Source organism: Nannospalax galili, unplaced genomic scaffold (genome assembly GCF_000622305.1).
Source record: "Nannospalax galili isolate Female #2095 unplaced genomic scaffold, S.galili_v1.0 scaffold182, whole genome shotgun sequence".
Classification (NCBI taxonomy): Eukaryota; Metazoa; Chordata; class Mammalia; order Rodentia; family Spalacidae; genus Nannospalax; species Nannospalax galili.
This window is the reverse complement of record NW_008348662.1, coordinates 1,202,198-1,223,145: the sequence shown is the minus strand read 5'-3', so window position 1 is coordinate 1,223,145 and position 20,948 is coordinate 1,202,198. Positions and strand designations below refer to the sequence as shown.

The 20,948-nt window shown below is 40.1% G+C and overlaps 2 protein-coding genes and 1 pseudogene across 7 annotated transcripts in view; 1 reads left to right on the top strand and 2 right to left on the bottom strand.

The window, feature by feature from the left end:
* Rev1 (REV1 DNA directed polymerase) overlaps positions 1-18,992 on the top strand; it is a 64,970-nt gene extending 45,978 nt beyond the window's left edge. For 4 of the 5 annotated variants that reach the window (XM_017801277.2, XM_017801276.2, XM_029569785.1 and 1 more), the window contains 12 exons: positions 1,573-1,692; positions 4,953-5,173; positions 6,824-6,996; positions 9,926-10,028; positions 11,454-11,619; positions 12,115-12,314; positions 14,654-14,887; positions 15,466-15,586; positions 16,143-16,363; positions 16,456-16,612; positions 16,772-16,874; positions 17,307-17,549. In XM_017801277.2, the coding sequence (XP_017656766.1) occupies positions 1,573-1,692; positions 4,953-5,173; positions 6,824-6,996; positions 9,926-10,028; positions 11,454-11,619; positions 12,115-12,314; positions 14,654-14,887; positions 15,466-15,586; positions 16,143-16,363; positions 16,456-16,612; positions 16,772-16,874; positions 17,307-17,418 (1,931 nt within the window). In that variant the 3' untranslated portion in view covers positions 17,419-17,549. Of the gene's footprint in view, positions 1-1,572; positions 1,693-4,952; positions 5,174-6,823; positions 6,997-9,925; positions 10,029-11,453; positions 11,620-12,114; positions 12,315-14,653; positions 14,888-15,465; positions 15,587-16,142; positions 16,364-16,455; positions 16,613-16,771; positions 16,875-17,306 lie in introns of all 5 variants that reach the window. The other variant, XM_008845866.3, reaches the window with a different exon arrangement.
* LOC108491435 lies at positions 4,098-4,814 on the bottom strand (annotated as a pseudogene).
* The window catches only part of Eif5b (eukaryotic translation initiation factor 5B), a 75,212-nt gene continuing 73,107 nt past the window's right edge, over positions 18,844-20,948 (bottom strand). For both annotated transcript variants that reach the window (XM_029569786.1, XM_029569787.1), the window contains exons 23-24: positions 20,195-20,356; positions 18,844-19,568 (exon numbers count right to left, since the gene is read on the bottom strand). In XM_029569786.1, coding sequence (XP_029425646.1) covers positions 19,461-19,568; positions 20,195-20,356 — 270 coding nt within the window. In that variant the 3' untranslated portion in view covers positions 18,844-19,460. The remainder of the gene's footprint in view (positions 19,569-20,194; positions 20,357-20,948) is intronic.

The window sequence follows — 20,948 nt, the reverse complement described above, 5'->3', positions numbered from 1 at the left end:
CCCCCCCCCCCCCCCCCGCCAAGTCTGTGACCTCCTCAGTCATAAGGTTTTGATAAGGTTTATTGTACCAGACATGAAGTCTGTCCTAGGGAGTAAGCCTCAAATATAGTCAAATCAGAAAGCAGTTGATTACCTCCCTAACAGTCAGTCATGCCACTGTTGCACCAGTGGCTGGTGGCCTGCCTTTTCACCTCTTGTTACTGGCCCACAGGTTGTCTTCAACCTTTCTTTCTGTCAACATCTGTGTTCTAGAATCAAACACAGTTTTTGTTATTTTTAATCATGCTTATTTTAAATTGAAAATGGGCTGGAGAGATGGCTCAGTGGTTAAGCACACTGGTTATTCTTGCAGAAGACCTGGGTTCAAATCCCAGCACCCGCATGGTAGCTAACAACTGTCCATAACTCCAGTTCCAGGGGATCCTACAGCCTCCTCTGTCCTCCACAGGCATACCTGCACGACACGGGTGCACTTACCTACACGCAGGCAATACACTCATACACAAAAAATAAAAATAACAAAATAAAAATATTTAAATTTGCAAATGATAGTATAAATGCATTATTTTCCGTTTAAGAATGTAATTAAAATTAAAATCCTATTTAGCCATTCTCATCTTTTTTCCCCCCAAACTCCTTTTTAAAAATAATTTTGGTATTCCTTTTTCAAAGGAATATAACATGTTATATGAGTTTTCCATATGTTATTAATACAGCATTTCCCTAATGTCTTAATGTTTTAGTCATAGCAAAGCTCATCTAACAATCAGAACTCTACAGCCCCACCAGTGCTTCTCTGTAGCCCTTCCCTCTGCTGCTCTCACAGCTCCTGGCTATGTCCTTACATGATCTACACTGCTTATTCTTACCTGCCCTCTGCCACACCATATGATCTGGTTCTTTGGGCTATGTGTCCACAGACGAGAATCCTCATTTCCACACAAAACCTGGATCCCATGGTTGAGACTGCTTTTTATTATTGCTTTTAATTTCTATAAATGTCCCACTTTTTTGTGTGTGGGGAGGGGTGTTGGGAAGGATCTGAGTTAGGATACCACACTGTAGCCCAGGCTAGCTTTACATTTGTAGCAGTTCTCCTGCCTAAGCCCCTGAATGCTATAATTATAAGTGTGGGCCACCATGCCCAGCTTAACTTCCCCTTTCCCCCCACTCTTAAAATCAGAGCTGATTTCTCTATCCTTTTATAAATAGAGCACTTATTTTAAAATAAAGACAAACTTATATGCAGCAGTTATACTGGTCATAATTTGAAATATTAAATGAAACTGCCAAATAATATACTTGTATTTGAAATTGCCAAAACCGAATTGTTTAAGAAATTTCCAGCACTTGGGTGGTAGAGATGGAGGCCAGCTTGGTCTAGACATGTTCCAGGGCAACTGGGTCTACAGGGAGACTCTCAACACCACCACCACCACCACCACCACCACCAAAAAGAGAAAAAAGAAAAGAAATTTGAATAACGTGTTTAAAGATACCTTTGTTGAGAAATTTAAGAAATAATTTTGGATAGCTCTTGAACAAATTTTGTTTTCCTTTTTAATTTCATAGGTTCTAATATTCTTCTGGCTAGAATGGCAACTAGAAAAGCAAAACCAGATGGGCAATACCACTTACAACCAGACGAAGTAGATGATTTTATCAGAGGTCAGCTAGTTACTAATCTACCAGGTAAGCCTTTCATTTAAGCATTTATCTATTATCGATTATAGATATTCATAAGTACTTTTCATGGCTTTCCTTTTGTATTTTGAATTTTGTTTGTTTTAGGCAGGTTCTCAATATGTGGCCTGGATGAGCCTCAAAATTCACTTGACCAGGTGGTGGAATTACAGGCATGCACCACCATGCTCACCTTTATTTTTCTCTGTTTCTTTTTAAACTATATTAAGGGCCATGAAAAACAAAATGAAATTGAACATCTATTGTCCTGTCAGTTGATTGTTTATTTTAGTTTTGTACCTAAAAGATTCTATTTTGAAGATTTTTCACTGGAGATGTAACTTAGGTGGAGTGCCATCCTAGCATACCTGAGGCGTTAGGCTTGATCCCTAGCACCACATACATAAACCCTGTTAGCACAGAGACCTGTAACCCAAGCATTCTAGAGGTGGTAGGAGGTGGATCCAGAGTTTAAGATAATCATCTGCCTCAGCCAGCTCTTAGCCAACCCAAGCCCAAACAAAGTATTCTGTCAATCCATTTAACATGACTTGAGGTGAACCCACCTTCTAGAGGTGGTTCTATGACCAGGTGATTGACCAGTGAAACTGGAAAGGTGGCTCTTCCAACAGATTTGACAATAGATTTTATTTTTTGACTAGTTAATTTTATGGGGCTTTTTGCTACTCTTAACAGATTCATACCATAAATTCTTAAACAATAATCTGTTACTTAATTAGTTGATTTTGTGGATAAGAGTAATTTTAATATTAGTCACAAAATTACATTTTAAAATATTATCTTTATGTGTATGAATGTATTGCCTGCATGTGTGTAAGTACACCTGTGTTGTGCAGTGCCTGGGGAGGTCAGAGGAGGGCGTCTGATTACCTGGAGCTGAAGTTATAGACACCATGTGGATGCTGGAAATCAAACCTGGGTCCTCTGTAAGAGCAGCCATCTCTCCAACCCCCACAAAATTGCTTTTTTTTTTTCCTTTTAAAAATTTAATTTTTATATTTTTGGGGCTGGAGAGTTGGCTCAGCAGTTAAGAGCACTGACTGCTCTTACAGAGGACCTGGGTTCAGGCTCAGCAGTTAAGAGCACTGACTGCTCTTGCAGAGGACCTGGGTTCAATTCCTAGCACCCACATGGAGGCTACAAACGGTCCTTAACCCCAGTTCCAGGGGAATCTGAAGCCCTCTTCTGACCGCCGCGGCATTGTATGACACAGGTATACTCACATACATGCAGGCAATACACTCATACACATAAAATAAAAATAATAAAAAAAGTTTTTTAAATGATGTGTGTATGAGTATATTATTGCTTACATGTATGTAAGTGCATCCATGTCCTGCAGTGCTTGCAGAAGTCAGATGATGATGTTGGGTACCCTGGAACTGGAGTTATAAATGACTGTTAGCTACCACTTGGGTGTTGGGAATTGAACCTGGGTACTCTGCAAGAGCAGCCATTGTTACCACTGAGCCACATCTCCAGCTCCATGTCACTAGTCTTAACACAGACACCAAGTAGACTGGTAAGCTCCAGTCTTGTTTCATGGCACAGAGCTAGAGAAGGTCAGGGCATAGTGGACCAGTGCTCATAAAAGCAGGATCCCCTAGGTCCTGAAAGGGCCTAGCAGCATCCTCAAGTTCCAAGTAAAATTTGAGTATAGGCATATCCTGTTAAAGACGTATCTCCTTTCTTAAATTCTGAGCTAGACATGAGGACTGTCAGTTTCAGATTAGGATACAAATGCCACCATATACCCAGGGACGGTTAAGCCTGACAGGTCCCAAGGCTGACACTGAGAACACAGAACAGACTCAACACAGAAAACTGAGCACTTGCTTTTGTTATATTCCTAACTGTATTTTATGTCTTTGTGGAAGAAGACACCTGGCTTGATGGACACACCTATAATCTTTACTCCTGAGAGGCTGAGGCAGGATTGCTGAGTTTAAGGACAACCAGGGATATACAGTGAGATCCCATCCCAAACAAACATACCCCTCCACCTCAAACAAAATAAAAAATGAGGCCCTGGAGTTCCCAGATTCAAGTATGCTCCTGGGTCTGGTCCATTGCTGCAGGAGTCCGGGGGAGGGCCATACATGTTTGGGCTGTTTACCCACCAACATTAAACACCAATATAGAAGACATGACAACCAGGTCAACTCCTTCCTCCAAGACACATGTTGATTTTATAGAGTGGCAGCCATTGTGGGAAACAATACTCTTCCTTGGAAGTGGACTGTGAGGAGGTGCCTGCAACACTTGTAACATACTGTCTTCTCTCCTGACCTCTTCTTTCAGTCTTTGAAAGCAGAAAATAATCTCTGAAGATACTTGATAATTAAAAAATCCCCAAAACACTTCCAGTGTTTCATGCTTTTGAAAAACCTGGTCTAGATCAGCCAGCATATGAGCTGATTGATGCATTCACCCTGATAGCCAGGCGAGCCCATCTCCTCGAGGAATCGCACCGTTCTTGGTAGCATGACAGGCCACAGAGAGGTGGAAAGAGCACAAGAATGAGGCGGCGGTCTCTGGGAAATGCTTCCCCAGGAAGGTAGTTTCATGGATGAGGTCTTCTAGTCAAATGACTCCCAATCTCCCTAGGTGTCTGTCAGAGGGATAGTCTTATTCTGTATCTGGGCTTGTCCATGTTTCAAGATGAGTTCCCAGACAGACTTCAGATTTCGAAATCCCCAGGTCACATAAGGCTCCACTACGTATAGCATTTTTATGCTATGGGGGTAACTTCGACAGAGACACCACTGAACAGTTTTCTTTAGATGAAGTCCAGCAGTGGTGTTCTGCACCAGTGAACTCACCCCTTGAATCTTTCCACGTGTACAACAAAGGCCAAGGAATGTTTATCAGACACTTCCAAACCATGGTGTTTCACTTCCAGTCACACGCTGTCCCGCTGCTGCTGCCAAGAATCATGCACGGATGACTCCAGTTGCTTAAACCTGAATTCTTTCACTTCCTCCCTCTGCCAAAAGTGCCTGCTTTGCCTGAGTGGTTTTAAGGGCTTGATAAGTCTTCCTCTTTTTCAGATTTTCTGGAACCAAAGGGATCCGAGGGATCCTTTTTCTTTCTGGTTCCTCTGCCATCTTTCTGGTGCTCCAAAATTACATTTTAAGATAAAACTTGTTTTAAATTATTTTGTGCATGCATGTATAAGTGAATATTACCAAAATTTTGATAGTTTATTATGCATAATTAATTATATATGTATATATCCCTTTTTCCAGGAGTTGGGCGCTCAATGGAATCTAAGTTAGCATCTTTGGGAATTAAAACTTGTGGAGACTTACAGTATATGACTATGACAAAACTCCAAAAAGAATTTGGTCCCAAAACGGGTCAGATGCTTTATAGGTTCTGCCGTGGTTTGGATGATAGACCAGTTAGAACAGAAAAGGAAAGAAAATCTATTTCAGCTGAGATCAACTATGGAATAAGGTTTACTCAGGTAACAGATTTATATTTATATCCGTTTTCTCTAACCTAAAACTCTTGGTGATTGAAATTAAATATTAAAACTGTTGATTTTTCTCAGACCCTCAGGAAGGACTTTTTAAGCAATTCCTGATATGGTAGATCCCTAAATAACAGTGAAGAAATCCAGTTCTTAAAAATAGATGCAAAATATTTTGCTTTTGGAAAAAGCAATTTTGAGTTATAGAGACTCCAATTTCCAATGGAGGGCAAAAAGGCCAGACAAGTATTTTGAGTGTTGAATGCTTTCTTGCTTGAGCTAATTAAAAATCAGTTTCATCTTACTTTAGATTCTATCTAAAGGTATATGCCTCTAGATATTAGTGGCACAGAGTGACTAAGGTTTCTTTTCCTTAAGAATATACACTGGATTTAAGTATGTCTCTGATCTAGTTCCACAAACACTTTACATCATGAGGATTGGAACTTTGATGAGGGCTTGGTCTTTGAAACTTTCATGTAGGAATTCAGGGCACCAGAGTTGGAATTCACATTTTATCAATTAGAAGTTAAGTAATTAATTAACATTTCAGAAGAGGGGGCAGAAAGATTTTAACCAGTGGTGGTGCATAATCATAAGGAAACAGTCTTCCAAGTTTCTGGGAACTTGGCTCATACGCACTTAGAGCAATGGTGGCAGCATGCACAGTCAGACAGAAACCCAGCATGGAACTGGGTAAATCAGCAGGAGGCCTCCAACTTGTGATGAGGAACTATTGGGAGCTGATCACTGCTGGGTGAGGGAGAGTTGGTCTTCTAGGGAGTGAGGCTAGTTAGGCCAAACAGACTGTAGTAGATGAACTCACACTGACTAACATCTGGGTACACAAACTTGACTCTAGGCCTTAACATATGATAGAATGCATGAAATCCTGTGGGCCGTCTATGGGGACAAATAGGGAAGGAGGTTCAAATATGATTAAGATGTATTGTATGAAATGCCCAAAAATAAACTCTTATTTTGAGGAGAAAACATGATCACAAAAGAATTTCAGTAGGTCAGTGGTAGTATAGAAGTGTAAGAAAGGAAAAATTTTTTTAAAAGTACATAGAGAAGATGGGTATTTTTTCCTTTAAAAAAAATTTTTTTTTGAGAATTACAGACATGATCACTGTATTACCCCACCTACCTTCTCCCTCCTGCAGCCTTTCCCTCCTCCCCTTCCTCAACTTTGTGAACTCTTCTTTGATATTATTACATATCCATCCATACATATCTTTGTATGTGCATGCTTGTGTGTACACACACACACACGCACACACACACACACACAAATACTAATGTACTGAGTCCGTTTAATGGTGCTCACATGTACCTGTGTTTATGGCTGGCCACTTGGGATTGGCTAACCCATAACGAAGCTCATCCCTGAAGTAAGCTATTTCTCCCTCCCTCAGCAGCCATTGATTGCCTGTAGCTCTTCATCTAGACCATGTGAAATTTCTCCCAGAGAAGATGGGTATTTTTATTTACTATACAGTTCAAGGTGAATAGAGAATGTTTCTTTTAAATAAATGCTTAGGATAAGAACATTAGACATGTTCAATTTTAAGAATGAAAATCCTCAAGAATTGTTAGATCAGAGGAAAATAACAAGTGTCTTTCATGTTTGTCTTTCTGTAGCCAAAAGAGGCAGAAGCTTTTCTTCTGAGTCTTTCAGAAGAAATTCAAAGACGACTTGAAGCTGCTGGCGTGAAAGGCAAACGTCTGACTCTGAAAATCATGGTGCGAAAGCCAGGGGCCCCTGTAGAAACCGCAAAATTTGGAGGCCATGGAATTTGTGATAATGTTGCCAGGTAAACTTGCTCTAGAAAAAGTTGATAATTATATTTCAGTGCAAGTTTTTATAATTCAGACAAAATAAAATCAGTCAAGTTTAATAAAGTCCTACAGATTCTGGTGGTGTTAAATTTTCTGTAGAGCCAGGCTGCATCCCTGACTTAGTTTAAAACATCTTTATTAGTCCATTTTCCTGGTATCCAGATACTTTAAAAAGATTTATTTAGTTCACAGTTCTGGAGATAGAGAGGCTAAATATACTCTTTGAACTTTCCTTCCCTAGGTAGTTAGCATCACAGTGGGAGGAACATAGTGCAGATAGAAACCACATGGTAAGGAAGGAAGCCATACAGGACAAAAAAGGCCACCTTTGCTCTTTATAACAACCTTTTCAACTGACCACGTCCCACAACAGCCATATCAGTTCCTTTCAAAAGCAGTGACCTAATCACTTCTTACCCTACCTCTTAATGTCTCTACTACCACACTGGGTACCAGGCTTCCAGCATAACTGTTTGGAGAACAGACCACATCCAAAAACACAACCACAGCCTGTGCCATCCCTCCTTTGGAGTCAACAGGCTGTTAACTTTAAAGTGTAGATGGGGGAAAAGAAGGGTTGCAGAACAGCAGGCCAAGGGGACTGGTATAGTTTGTAAGACTTACTGAGACTTACAAGGAGATTTGCATGTGTTACTGCAAAACATGATTTCAGTAAACCATTTAGAGAGGTAAATGAGTAAATTTACTCTTTGCAAATGAATAAACAGAATCATCTCTGAAAACTGGCTAGAAAGCATTTGTTTAAAACCCTGATTTTGATGTGCAGATCACTTAATGATAAAACCTGATAGAAGATTTGTGACCTATGTAAAATAACTTGGTTTTTTTGTTATTGTTGATATTTGCTTCGTTTGAGATCGGTCCCTCTGTAGCCCCAGCTGGCCTGGAACTCGGTATGTAACCAGGCTGGCCTCAATCTCAAGGAGGTCCACCTTCCTCTGTCTCTGCCTGAATTCTGGGATTGAAGTCTTGTGCCACCACCCCCTGTGAAAATACTTGGTTTTAAATGATACCTAGTCAGCAAATGGCATTCTGTCTGTAAAACCCAAACCAAAGGTTGAAGACTTTTAGCAATGAAAACAATATATACAGATTATAAAGTATACTTTTGGTAAAAATTAGCTTATGTGAAACATAAGTTATATAGATTGTGGTTATGTAAAGTCATGTGATGGCTCTCAGATATAGAAACTCCCAAGTGTGTCATTGATACATTAATGAGAACAAAAGGCAGAACTGAAATAGCATTGTTTATAAAATGTATCTTGTTGCCTTTGTTGTCTTGAAGTATTGTACTTATCTACTTTAATAAGTTATGATATATATGTATTTTAAATGGTAACAGTGTTAATAGCCATTTCTATTTTCCTATTATTTTTATGTGTATGAGTATATTGCCTGCTTGTGTGTAAGTGCACCCATGTTGCTGCAGTGCCCGTCGAAGTCTGCAGAGGGTATCAGATCCCCTGACACTGGAGTTACAGATGATTGTTAGCCATCATATGGTTGCAGGGAACCAAACCCCAGTCCTCTGCAAGAGCAGCCAGTGCTCTTAACCACTGAGCCATCTCTCCATTCCCTAATGGTCATTTCTGTGTTTAAACTGGTTATTCAGTCCTGAAGTAGGAATATAGTTAACATTCTTAAACATGGTTTCTGTGTGTGGGTGTGAGAGAGAGGGAAGGTGGGGGGAGAATGTGAGAATGAATATGAATGAATCAGGTCCAATTTCTGTGTATTTTTGGGAAAGAACTGTAGTAATAAAATACTGCTTTGGTAATTTTGTTTGCAATGAGGCACCCTTGCTCATTCAGAAGAATCCCAAAAGGCACTAAAGATGTTAATCTGTTTTTACCATGTAGCAGTGCTGGCAGATCCTGTGGTTCTTCAAGTTTCTTACAGATCTGAGTCTTAGAGTCTAGTCTTGCTTTTATGCTGTCTGTCACAATAATTTGTCATAACATCCACACATTTTTTGATGAATTTATAGAACCTCTTAGAGAAAGAAGTATGGGAGTGAACATACTTAAGTGCTGGAATTATCCAGTGACTTGACTTTAAATACAATGGAGAATTAAGAACCAAAATACACGGGGGAGGGGGGGAGCTGGAGAGAGGGCTCAGTGGTTAAGAGCACTTGCATGCTCTTTCACAGGTGCTTCCCAGCATCTTCCAGCTGCAGGGATCCAATACCCTCTTCTGGCCTCTACAGGCACCTACACGCACATGTGTACACAAACATGCAGAGGTACACACATACACATTTTTAAAAGATTTTACTTTTAATTAATTGTGTATGTGTGTGTGTGTTCGTGAGTATGCACATGTACATGCCCACACAGGCCAGAAGAAAGTGTTAGATTCTCTAGAGCTGGAGTTAAAGGTAGCTGTGAGTTGCCTGATGTTGGTGCTGGGGACCAATCTGGTCTTACGTAAGAACACAGTGAGCCATTTCTCCATTCTCAAATAATAAACTTTTTTTTAAAAAAGGGAAGAACCAAAATACAAAAGATTCATCTTTCTTCTCTGAATGTTAACTATATCTTAGCATATTCTTTTAAACTAAAACTTCCTTTTGAATACAAACTGTCATGGCTACCATGTAGTCATGTTTTCATTGGAACATTGTATATGCTAAAAATTGTCTTTTTCCACATTTTTCAATCTTTTTATTGACCAAGTTTCTATTAGAGTCTGGATATTCTGTATAACTTCCTTTTCTCCTCTCACAGCTTCCAGTTAGGGAGATTATCCCATTCATTTATGAACTTCTTAATAACTACAACTTTTCTGTTACTCTTTAAACAGTTCCATACTACTGAGGCATCAGTGAATACATGTGGAATATATATTTGTTTAAGAAAGTAATTCTGTCACTTACAGGACTATAACTCTGGACCAGGCAACAGATAGTGCAAAAATAATTGGAAAAGCTACTCTAAACATGTTTCATACAATGAAACTAAATATCTCGGATATGAGAGGGGTAAGTATATGACATTTAAAAATTCTTTCGATGTTTTAAGCCCTATTTGAGGCATCACCCAAGGTTGGTCATGTTGGAATATAAGGGAGTTGTAGTCAGGTTTTATCTTCTTTGATGTGTAATACAAGAAAGGAAACAGAAATGTTCAACTTTTTTTCATCTAATGTGACCTTAGTTTCATGAGAGGTCAGATGTGTTATGAAGACTTTTTTTTTTAAACTTCAGTACTGGGCAAGCACTCTACCTCTGAGTTATATTCCCAGCCCTACAAAAGCTAATTTTTATATGCTTTGTCTTGTTCTTCCTGTTTTTGTTTCCATGGAAACAGATGGAGCTCTGAGGACTGTTGAGTCCATCCATCTTCTCCCTATAAGGCCTTCTTAATCAGGTCATTTTCATGTCTGCAGTGATCCAGACAGGAGAGAAACAACAGGCACTGAGGGTGCCTGTGTTCCTTAGGACAGATAGGCAGAACATCAGCGTGCACATGTTCAACACAGGCCTTTACAGGACTAATTATTTATATAGTACATGAAGAAAGTGCTCAACGTGCTGTGGATTTTGATGAAGAATTAAAGTCATACAGCAGCTATAACTGGAATTTCCCCTAAAGCACTGTATAATAGTTTTGTAGTAGGATCTAACTACCTTTCATTGCTCATCCTTTTAAAAGAGATTTTTTTTTTTTCTTGGAGACAGGATGTTTTGTGGGACAGCCTGGCTTCGAACAGTCTTCCTTCCCTATCCTAGTTGTTTTTTAAGGTAAATTTTCAAATAAGAAAATGAGGGTTAACCAGGCTTGTGGTAAATAACACTGCCACCTAGACACTATCTCTCCATTACTTCTTTAGGGGAGAGATTGAACTCTGGGACTTGATCCTGTTAACTAAGTATTCTGTAATTCATAACACCCTGGCCTGCCAATTTTAAACAAAAAAATCCTATTTTAAAGCCTCATTTGGGGCTAGAAAGATGGCTTGGGATAACAGCACTTTACCCCCACACCTGAGAGACTAAATGAGTTGGATCCCTAGAACTCTAGAATCAGGAGAGAACTGACTCCTACAAGTTGTCCTGTGATCTCTGTGTGCACTTGGCTCCCCTCCCCAAATAAATATAATAAAGCTTTAGCCAACTAGAACACCAGTGTAATACAGAGATCCACTAGTTCAGATTCAGTTTTAGAGATATTTGCATAAAATCAGATAGTCTTGAGGATTCAAAAGAACTACTTAAAAGCTCATCTAGTAGTTCTCGTAATAAATCATATAGCAAGTTGGTTGGTTTGCATAGTTGCATTCACTCCTTTATTCTAGAAACAGGGTCTAGGTGACAGCATCAAAAGAGTCACTGAGAATTTTGCTTAGTTGAATTCTTATTCTCACTTTTGTTTTCCTAGAAACATTTTCTTTATTCTGGTTCTAGGTTGGGATTCAAGTGAATCAATTGGTTCCCACTAATCTGAATCCTTCCACATGTTCCAGTCACCCATCAATTCAGTCAAGTCTCTTTCCTGGTGGGTCACATTCTGTCCGTGATCTCTTCCAAGTTCAGAAAGCTAAGAAACCCACAGAAGAGGATCACAAGGAAGGTTGGTAGTTGTGTATTCTTGTATTGTCACTTTGTCCATAGGGACATAAATTTTTTATTTTTTAAAATTTCATGTTTATGAGCGTATTGCCTGCATGTGTGTAAATGTACCTGTACTCTGCAGTGCTCATGGAAGTCAGAAAATGGCATTGGATCCCCAGGAGCTGGAGTTATATGGATGGTTGTTAGCCACCATGTGGGTGCTGGGACTCAAACCTAGATCCTCTGTAAGAGCAGTCAGTGCCCTTGACTGCTGAGCCATCTCTCCAGCCCCAGGGACATAATTTTTAAATTATCATGGCTATATGTTCTCGTTTTAGAAGTAAATTTACATTCTGAATTATGATGAATCAAATGAAGCTATTTGCAATGCATGGGGGGAAGTCACTAAGTTTCAAAGGGGTTTTTCTCTTTTTCCCCTCTCAGATGAGTTAAAGAGGTATTTGATTTGGGTTTTTTTTTTTGTTTGTTTCTTCCTCTCTCCTTATACTTGTAGTATTTCTGGCTGCTGTGGATCTGGAACTATCACCTGCCTCTAGAGCTTGTACTTTGTTGTCACCCTTTTCTACACATCTGGCAGCTAGTGTTCCTGACACTAACAAAGGCGACTGTTCAAAGAAATGGAATGGTTTGCATTCTCCAATCAGTGGGCAATCAAGACTTAACCAGAGTATAGAGATCCCATCACCTTCCCAGGTATGTGTTTATACAAATGAAAATGATTTGATTAATGCATTTCATGACGTCTTAATACATATGTCATTTTACGTTTCATTTCCCTTTCCCTGTGCCCCTTGACCACTTCCATCTGGCTCCCTTTTTACTAGCTGCTTCTGCCTTGTGCTTTTTGGGTCCCATGTATTCTATTCTCTATTTCCCATTTACCTTACAGTCTCTTCTACTCGTATGATCCCCTATAGTTTTGTGACCCTCCCCCCACACACACAGGTGTACACGTATAAAAGAAAACAATCAGTAATTCTCTCACTTTGTTCAGCATGATTTTCAGTTCCACTCACTTTTCTGCAAATGTCATGTCATTTTCCTTTATGACTGCATACAATTCCATTGTAAATACATATTCTCTTTTTTTCCTTCATCTGTTGATGGACATGAGCTTGGATGTACATTTCTGGTATGGTGCAGGTATTTATGTAGATCCAAGAGTAGCATAGTGGAATTGTATAGTTCTCTTTTTGGTTGAGGAGTCTCAGTAATTTCTGTAATGGCTACACCAGCTTACAGTCCCACCAGCAATGACTGAGTTCCTCTTTTCCCATATCCTTGCAGCATTTTGTTTCCTTGATTACAGCTTTTCTGACTCTGGCGAGATAGAATCTCAAGGCAGTTTTAATTTGTGCCTTCTATTTCATGGATTCTTGGGGGTTTGGTCTCTTGATATCTCAGTGTTCTTCGACTTTGCAGTCATCCACGTTCCTGAACCCCATTAATGCTTGAAAATAGTATTTCATCAGACATGTCTTTCATTTCTAATACCCTTTCTTTTGCTTGGCTTTGTCTCTTGGTGATGCTTTCCACTTTTTATAATTCATTGAGTTTTCATTTCCTGTGTATGTGAATGCATATGTACATGCTCTGTGCATGCATGTGGAGGCCAGAGGACAATCTCAGGTATCATCCTTAGGGACACCGTCTACCCTTCCTAGGGTCCCTCATTGGTCTGGAGTCCACCAGTTAGTCTAGACTTGTTGGCCAGCAAGTCTCAAGTATCCTCATCTCATCTTTCCAGCACTGTAATTACTAACTGCACTGCTGTATCCCCCATTTTTATGTAGGTTCTGGGGCTCAAACTCCTCAGGTGCACTTGCAAGATAAACACTTCAGCAATTGAGCTATCCCTTCCCCCATTTCCAACAGTTGTGGTTTTTGTGTTACCCCCAGCCCCTCATTTTCGTTGATGAATTTCTCTTGAAAATGACATCTTTCATTGCATTAGAATAAGAAAGGGAAGAGCTGGAGAGATAGCTCAGGGGTGAAGAGTATGGCTGCTCTTGGAGAGGAGGGGTTTGCTCCCCAGCACCCATATGGTGGCTAATAACCTTCAGTACCTCCAGTTCCAGAGGCTCTGATGTCCTCTTCTGGCCTCTGTGAGTATTGCATGACACAGGTGCACTTATACATGCAGATGAAACACGCATACACATAAAATAAAAAACTTTAAAGACTGCTTGTCCAGATGTATCATGATGCTGATAAAGTCTAGATAAGCAGTAATTAGGTAGCAGTGCTTTTGCAAAGATTTGCAAGTTTTGTAAGTTGTAAAGCATGGCTAAAAGAGTACTCCTGTGAGCTGCCACTGTCTGCAAGAGTGGTGATCGTGTGGATTTGATAGTATTGAACCAAACAGCTTTGAGTTGTACTGAACTAGAGGCCTATGTCAAAGGGTTTTAGTCAAGGGCCCTCTGTTAGAGGTGTAGGCTATGAGCTGTATACATGTTGGCTTCCTTTACTCCTTTGAAACCACAGCACTTAAATTTAAGCTCTAGGAAGAAAGTTTATCTGTAAGCCTTTCTATTCATGTAGTAAAAGTCTGAAGGATATACAAATGCTTCCTATAGTTCTAACGCTTGCAGGTGCAGGTAACAGGAGGACCTGGAGAATAGAAGATCCTTGTGTATTCTTACAAATACCTTTTAATTTGGTGTTTTAAGTCTAGGCTAATTATTTGTATTTTTGGGTAGTCTCCCATCTAAAAAGTTTATTTCTCATCCAGGACTATGTGCCCATTTCTGTAAATTTAGCATTAGTCACTTAAGTCCTGCCATGGTTTTGCTCATAGTGCACGGAATTCTGTGAATGAATGTGGACTTTCCTAGTGCTGTGCCGCTGGCTCAAAGTACCAGCACCTTCAGACTCTTAGCAGCCTTCAGTAGCAAAATGTCACGATACTCCAAATACGTACTGACTCGGAGGAGTGGTAGGTTTTTGAAGCCCAGTGGCCCGCGGCGTTAATGTTTCCCCATAACCCAATTTATGAGTGTACTAACATCAGATTCACATTTGGTGTTTTATAGCTTGATCAGTCCGTTGTAGAAGCTCTTCCACCTGATCTCCGGGAACAAATAGAACAAGTTTATGCTGCCCAACAAGGAGAGCCACGTGGCAACAATAAGAAGGAACCAGTAAATGGCTGCAATTCAGGGATATTGCCACATCCTGTTGGTGCAGTTTTATTACAAATACCAGAATCTCAAGAATGTAATAGTGATACAGGAATCAATGTTATAGCACTTCCAGCATTTTCACAGGTAAATTAATGTGAGGGACCTTATGTCATCCTTTCCTCACTCTTCCAGGTCAGATCTCACCTAGCCTCTGTGTCCTAACTCTTGAGCAGCTCACACTATACACCACTGGGGCTGGTGGCCTGACTTCATCACCTGTAGGACACTGGTTGGCCAATTATCCCAGTTCTGAAGTAGGCAAGTCAGCACCAGGGGGTAGAGAAGTGGGAGGCTGTGTATATGGGGTGTGGGTTTCTAAAGTGTCTGTCTAGAAGAACATACTCATTTCCCCTTGTGTTGGCCAGTGTAGATCATTGAGCCACGTGGTACTAAGATGGAGATGTATAGTCCTGTATAAAGGACAGCAACTCAACCTGTGTTCCTGTTTGTCTTCCCATTTTCCTTTGGGTGTCACCTAGCACTCAAACCTAATTCCTTGTTTTCTCAATAGTTTTGGAAGATAAGACATAGCTTTGATATTAAGGACACATTAACAGCTCATACAAATTGTCATTTGAAAACAAAGTCTCCTTTTTGAAAAACAAAAACTAGTTACCATCTAGAATTAACTCAGGTTGACTTTGACTTTCTCTTTCCACTAGGTGGACCCTGAGGTCTTTGCTGCTCTTCCTGTTGAACTTCAAAAGGAGCTGAAAGCAGCATATGATCAAAGACAAAGGCAGGGAGAGGACACTGCTCACCAGCAGATAGCTGGTATATCTGGTAAGCCAGGCAAATACAGGTCATGGAAAAGGTCCCAGTAATGGCATTGTGTTAATCTAGCAATAGCTCTTCATCCTGGAGAGTACTTGAACTGAACAGACGTAAACAGGAATGAGTATTGCAAAGTGCTAGCTGGATTATTACTTAAACTGATCTTGTCTGAAAAGTCTGTGGAAGATTATTATCAAAAGTTTTTTGAATGCTTCTCAAGCCAGAGATGTCCTAGAAAGAATCTGGAAGCTTCTGGACATGAATCCTTGAACTTACTTTCAGAAAAACAACAGTCTTGAGCATATATCACTAACAGGCTGACTTTACCTGTTGGATTTTTCCTTTAGTCCTTCTGATCACCCCATTACACACCAACAGCATGCTCAAGAGCAAACTAGTAAGTGGTTGAGTGGAGATGGAAAGAACTGCCTGCACTTTGGACCTCCTGCTCTTGGCAGGTGTTACAGAATGGAGGTGCTGCAAGGTGGGGTTGTATCTGGAGGGCAAACAACCCATGGTATTATCTAGATTCATAATGTTGAGCATCTTGTATCTCTTGTTTTAGTGCCGAAGAATCCTTTACTTCAGCTAAAGCCACCAGCAGTAAAAGACAAGAAAAATAAGAAGAAAAAAACCCCTATCACTTCCCCCCAAAAGGTACAGAGTCCTTTGAAAAACAAGCTGCTTAACAGTCCTGCAAAAACTCTGCCAGGGGCCTTTGGGAGTCCCCAGAAGTTAATGGACGGTTTTCTAAAACATGAAGGAACAGCTGCAGAGACACCCCTGGTAATTGAAAAAAAAAAAAAAAAAAAACTTCATGCCCTTTATCAGATGATATTGTGTAAATACAACATTCTTATCCTTTATTTTCTTAACAGGAAGAACTCTCAGCTTCCACTTCAGGTGTTCAGGGCCCTTCTAGTTTGCAGCCTGACCATTCCTGCTTTGTTAGACCTGCAGCACCCAATTTAGCTGGAGCTGTTGAATTCAATGATGTGAAGACCTTGCTCAAAGAATGGATAACTACTATCTCAGGTTAGGTTGGCACATGTCTGAGTGTAGTGGTCCTAGGATTAAAAAACATGAACTGACCACACAGATGGCTCTTTATCAGCCATCTCTACTTTTTTAACTTGTCATTTGCTTTGAAAGTTTCACACTTTGGTCCTCATTTGAGGTTTTCTTCCTCTCTAGATCCAATGGAAGAAGACATTCTGCAAGTTGTGAAATACTGCACTGATCTTATAGAGGAAAAAGATTTGGAAAAACTTGATCTAGTTATAAAATACATGAAAAGGTATTTTACTCAATACTTTAAAGGAAGGAGAAAAACAGCATGTCACAGCAGCTAATGTAAAGGTGTATGAATAGAGCAAGTTTTTAGTGCTGGGTTAAACATAAAGACAAAAACAAGGCCCTTTTTTTTTCCCGCATAGAAATGCCATGTTGATAGGGCAGTAAGTCAAAATGAGTTCATGACCCTCAAGGTTTATGTCTAATGTACAGACCAATATAAAATGCTTTTTTTTCTTATTTGTTTTAGCCAAAATCAGATTTGTTATTTTGAGATGTGGTCTCACTTTATAGCCTGGGCTGGCCTTTGAACTTGGTGAACTGTGATTCAGGAGTCTGTTTTTTATACACTTAAGAAATAACCATGAACCAATCCTTGAAGGAGGAAATGAGTTTTGGAGCTCTTTCCTAATGCTGTTTCTTTTCTCACCTTCAGGTTGATGCAACAGTCGGTGGAGTCTGTTTGGAATATGGCATTTGACTTTATTCTTGACAATGTTCAGGTGGTTTTACAACAAACTTACGGAAGCACATTAAAAGTTACCTAAATATTCCAGAGAGCCTGGTGCTCTCTGCTAGCTGTGCCATAAGTGCTTGTGAGGTATTTGCAAAGTGCATGATAGTGATGCTCTGAGTTTTAATAATTTTAAATTTCTTTTTAAGCAAGTGTTTTTGTATATTTCTTTGCAAAAAGTGCCAAATTTGTCAGTATTGCATGTAAATAATTGTGTTAATTCTTTTACTTGTAGCATAGATTCTATTTACAAAATGTTTGTTTATAAAGTTTTATGGATTTTTACAGTGAAGTGTTTACAGTTGTTTAATAAAGAACTGTATGTATATTTTGTACAGGCTCCTTTTGTGAATCCTTAAAAATAATTCAGCTTTAGGAACCAGAAACTGTAAAAGTTGTTAACAGGTTTTGTGTTACGCTTTTACTTTTATTTAAAAAAATTTCTGTGTTTGTTTTGCCTGCATGCCTGTAAATGCACCTGTGTTGTGCAATGCTCATGGCGAACAGAACAGGGTGTTGGATCTCCTGGAATTACTGACATTTATTAGCCTGGTACCATGTAGGTGGTGGGGATGGGAATGGAAACCCAGGCCCTCTTTGAGAGCAGCTAGTACTCTTAACATGGGGTTGGAGAGATGAAGGCTCAGCTTTTTGAAATTGCTGAGCCATCACAGCCCAGGAGTTTACTTGTCCTGGTCCAAAGGAGAACCATGTTAATCATTTCTTTTCTCAATGAATACAAGTGAGAGAGAAGCCTTTGAGGAACTACATAACTTAGAACACACCCACATTTTTTTTTTTCCTGTGAAAACTATGGCCCTTGAGAAACTTTTGATAGTGAAAATAGTTTTTCAAACACATAAAACCTTTCTATTGTGGCTGGAGAGATGCCTTAAATGATTAAGAGTGCTCCCAAGAGGATCTAGGTTCAATTCCCAGCACCCACAAGGTGGCTAACCACTATCCATAATTCCAGTTCTAGGGGATCTGCCATCCTCCTGGCCTCTGGGCTTTGCACAGCATGGATACACTTACACACATCCAGGCAAAACACTCATACACTTAAGACTTTATGTGTAATAACACTTAAAAAGTTTGTAATTCCATAGTAGTGAATACTTCAAACACCCCATTAGGTATTCTCACATCCAACACATTTCTTTAAAAGGGCATTGCCTCACTTACACCTGATTCCTCAGGGATCACCACAGCTAGCTATTACTCTCATGAATAAGTGACTGTGCAGCCTCTCCAAAACTCAAGAGCACTAACCCTCAGCATTTAATTCCCTATTGCCATTTTTCTCATCAGAAAATGATGGGATTTTCTAGAACAAAACAGACTGAGATTAATGTATTTTTAAAATCCATTCTGGTACTGCAAAGTTTGGTGAAATAATCCTCACCCTGGGAATGTTCTAAGGATGAGAGCTACACTAACATGGAAGCCTAACAGCTTGCTGTGTTGTCTCTTTATTGGCAGTTTGGAATTGTGATGATTACAATGGACTCTCATGACCTGTACAAGCAGTAAAAAGCAGCCAGCTATGCTTTACACCATGGTTGCACACGAAGCAGATGATCAACACCAGAGTGCCTAAATTTTCTATTTAGAAAAATCCCTAGGAGCATACGGCAGGAGGATGCTGGGGAGGGTAAAAAAAAAAAAAAAAAAAAAGTCACACTGGGAAGAATATGTATAAATAAAGACATTTCTTACACCAAAAAAATTCCAAAACCAAGAATCACAAAATCTGCAGAAGCTTGGTTAATCAAATACTGCAGGACTGATTTAATCAGTATAAAATTGAAAGAGCTTTAGATTTGTAATAAAAATCCAAATTTGAGGAAGAGCAAACTTGAAAACAGCAGCCAAGTCTTCAGGAAAGGGTAGGTTGGAGGGTGAGTGAACAGGTACACTGGAACTGTGGGGACGGGGAATTGACCACTGTCAAACCAGTGTAAGTTGCTTGGTTTCTCATGGAAAACATTTTATACACCTAAGTCCATCAGCGTCCAGATACGTCTGTTCCGTTGGTGATATTACAATTACTTCAATTTCTGTCCCGTGGTAAAATTAGATGATTTCAAATACTTTCTTCAGCTCCACAATAAGCTGCCAGTCACTCTTCTGCATTTCATCTCTGAACCAGTCTTTGAGCGCATCAATGGACTGTCGGCTGATCTGCAATGCCCAAGGCACAGAGTAAACTGAACATAAAGGTTACCAAAGAAAGCCAGTGGTCCCACATGACTAAAGAAGGCTTAAACGGCTGGGCATGGTGATGCATGCCTTTAATCCTAGCACTCAGGAGGCAGAGGTAGGTGGATCTCTGAGTTCCAGGCTAGCCTAGTTAACATAGCAAGTTCTGGGCCAGCCAGGAGGACTACATACTGAGACCCTGTCTTAAAAAACAAAAGCAAGCCGGGTGTGGTGATGCATGCCTGTAGTCCCAGCACTTGGGAGGCAGAGGCAGGAGGATCTCTGTAGTTCAAGGCCGGCCTGGTCTACATAGTTCCCAGGACAGCTGGGGCTACAGGGAGACCCTGCTTCAAAAAGAACAACAACAAAAAAGCAAAACCCAAAACTTAATATGAAAGAAAAGCCCTGCTTCCCTTCCTTAAGAAACAGCCCATCCACCTGTGACAGTCTCTGGGATTGTCAGTGGTTCATCCCTCTATCAGAAAACAAATGTTAAGGAAGTGCCACCATGTTTTCCAAGTCCACACTTTAGTCTTCAGAAATACTGACACAGGTCACCAAGACAACTAACATTTCTGAATGTCTGGCACGTCCAATGAAATACTTACCTTACTGACAAGAATGTCCGTAGCTTCGAAATGTCTCCCGAACATCTTGGGAGATTCACCAGGGATAGGCTCTATTTTGACACAGACTTCTTGTCCTTTTTTTGCAACATCTACTTGCTTATGGTTTATTTCAATACTTGTTACTATCCCAATGTCAACAAACTGTACAGTGAGAACAGAAAGAACATGTCAGAAGAAATGTATGCTCTCCACAGACTCCATGACACACGAACCTGATATGTAGCCCTAGGACTATCACGATCTCCACAGAACTTCTCAGTACCACCCACCTGTCCTGTACTCTTCACAAGGTGACTGCAAGGACAAAGATCACTGATGCTCTGAAGATTTACATGTCTTAATGATCCAGTGTCATTCTGTGATCCTGCTCTGAACATTCATGCTGTCATAGGGAATAGCAGACAGCAGGTTTCTCAGCTAGGAATAAACTGGTTAAGCACTGGGGATGATGGCAGAAAAGTAGTCAGGGACACACATCATGCAGTTTTAAAAAGTTATGCATAAGAAAGAGGCATACTTGGGTAGAAGCATGGCTGCTTTATGGAGACACACACAGGAGGGTCTCTAAGTGAAGAAGTATTTGGATTATGGAGCCAAGGTTACACAAAATTACTGTAGGTTATGTCCTAGTTCACTGAGATAACAGAAGCAATGCCAAGTGCCACTAAAGGAATAAGGTTCCAGGAAAACAAAGTATTAGATGAGCCTGGAGAGCACGTCACTGTCCCAGAAT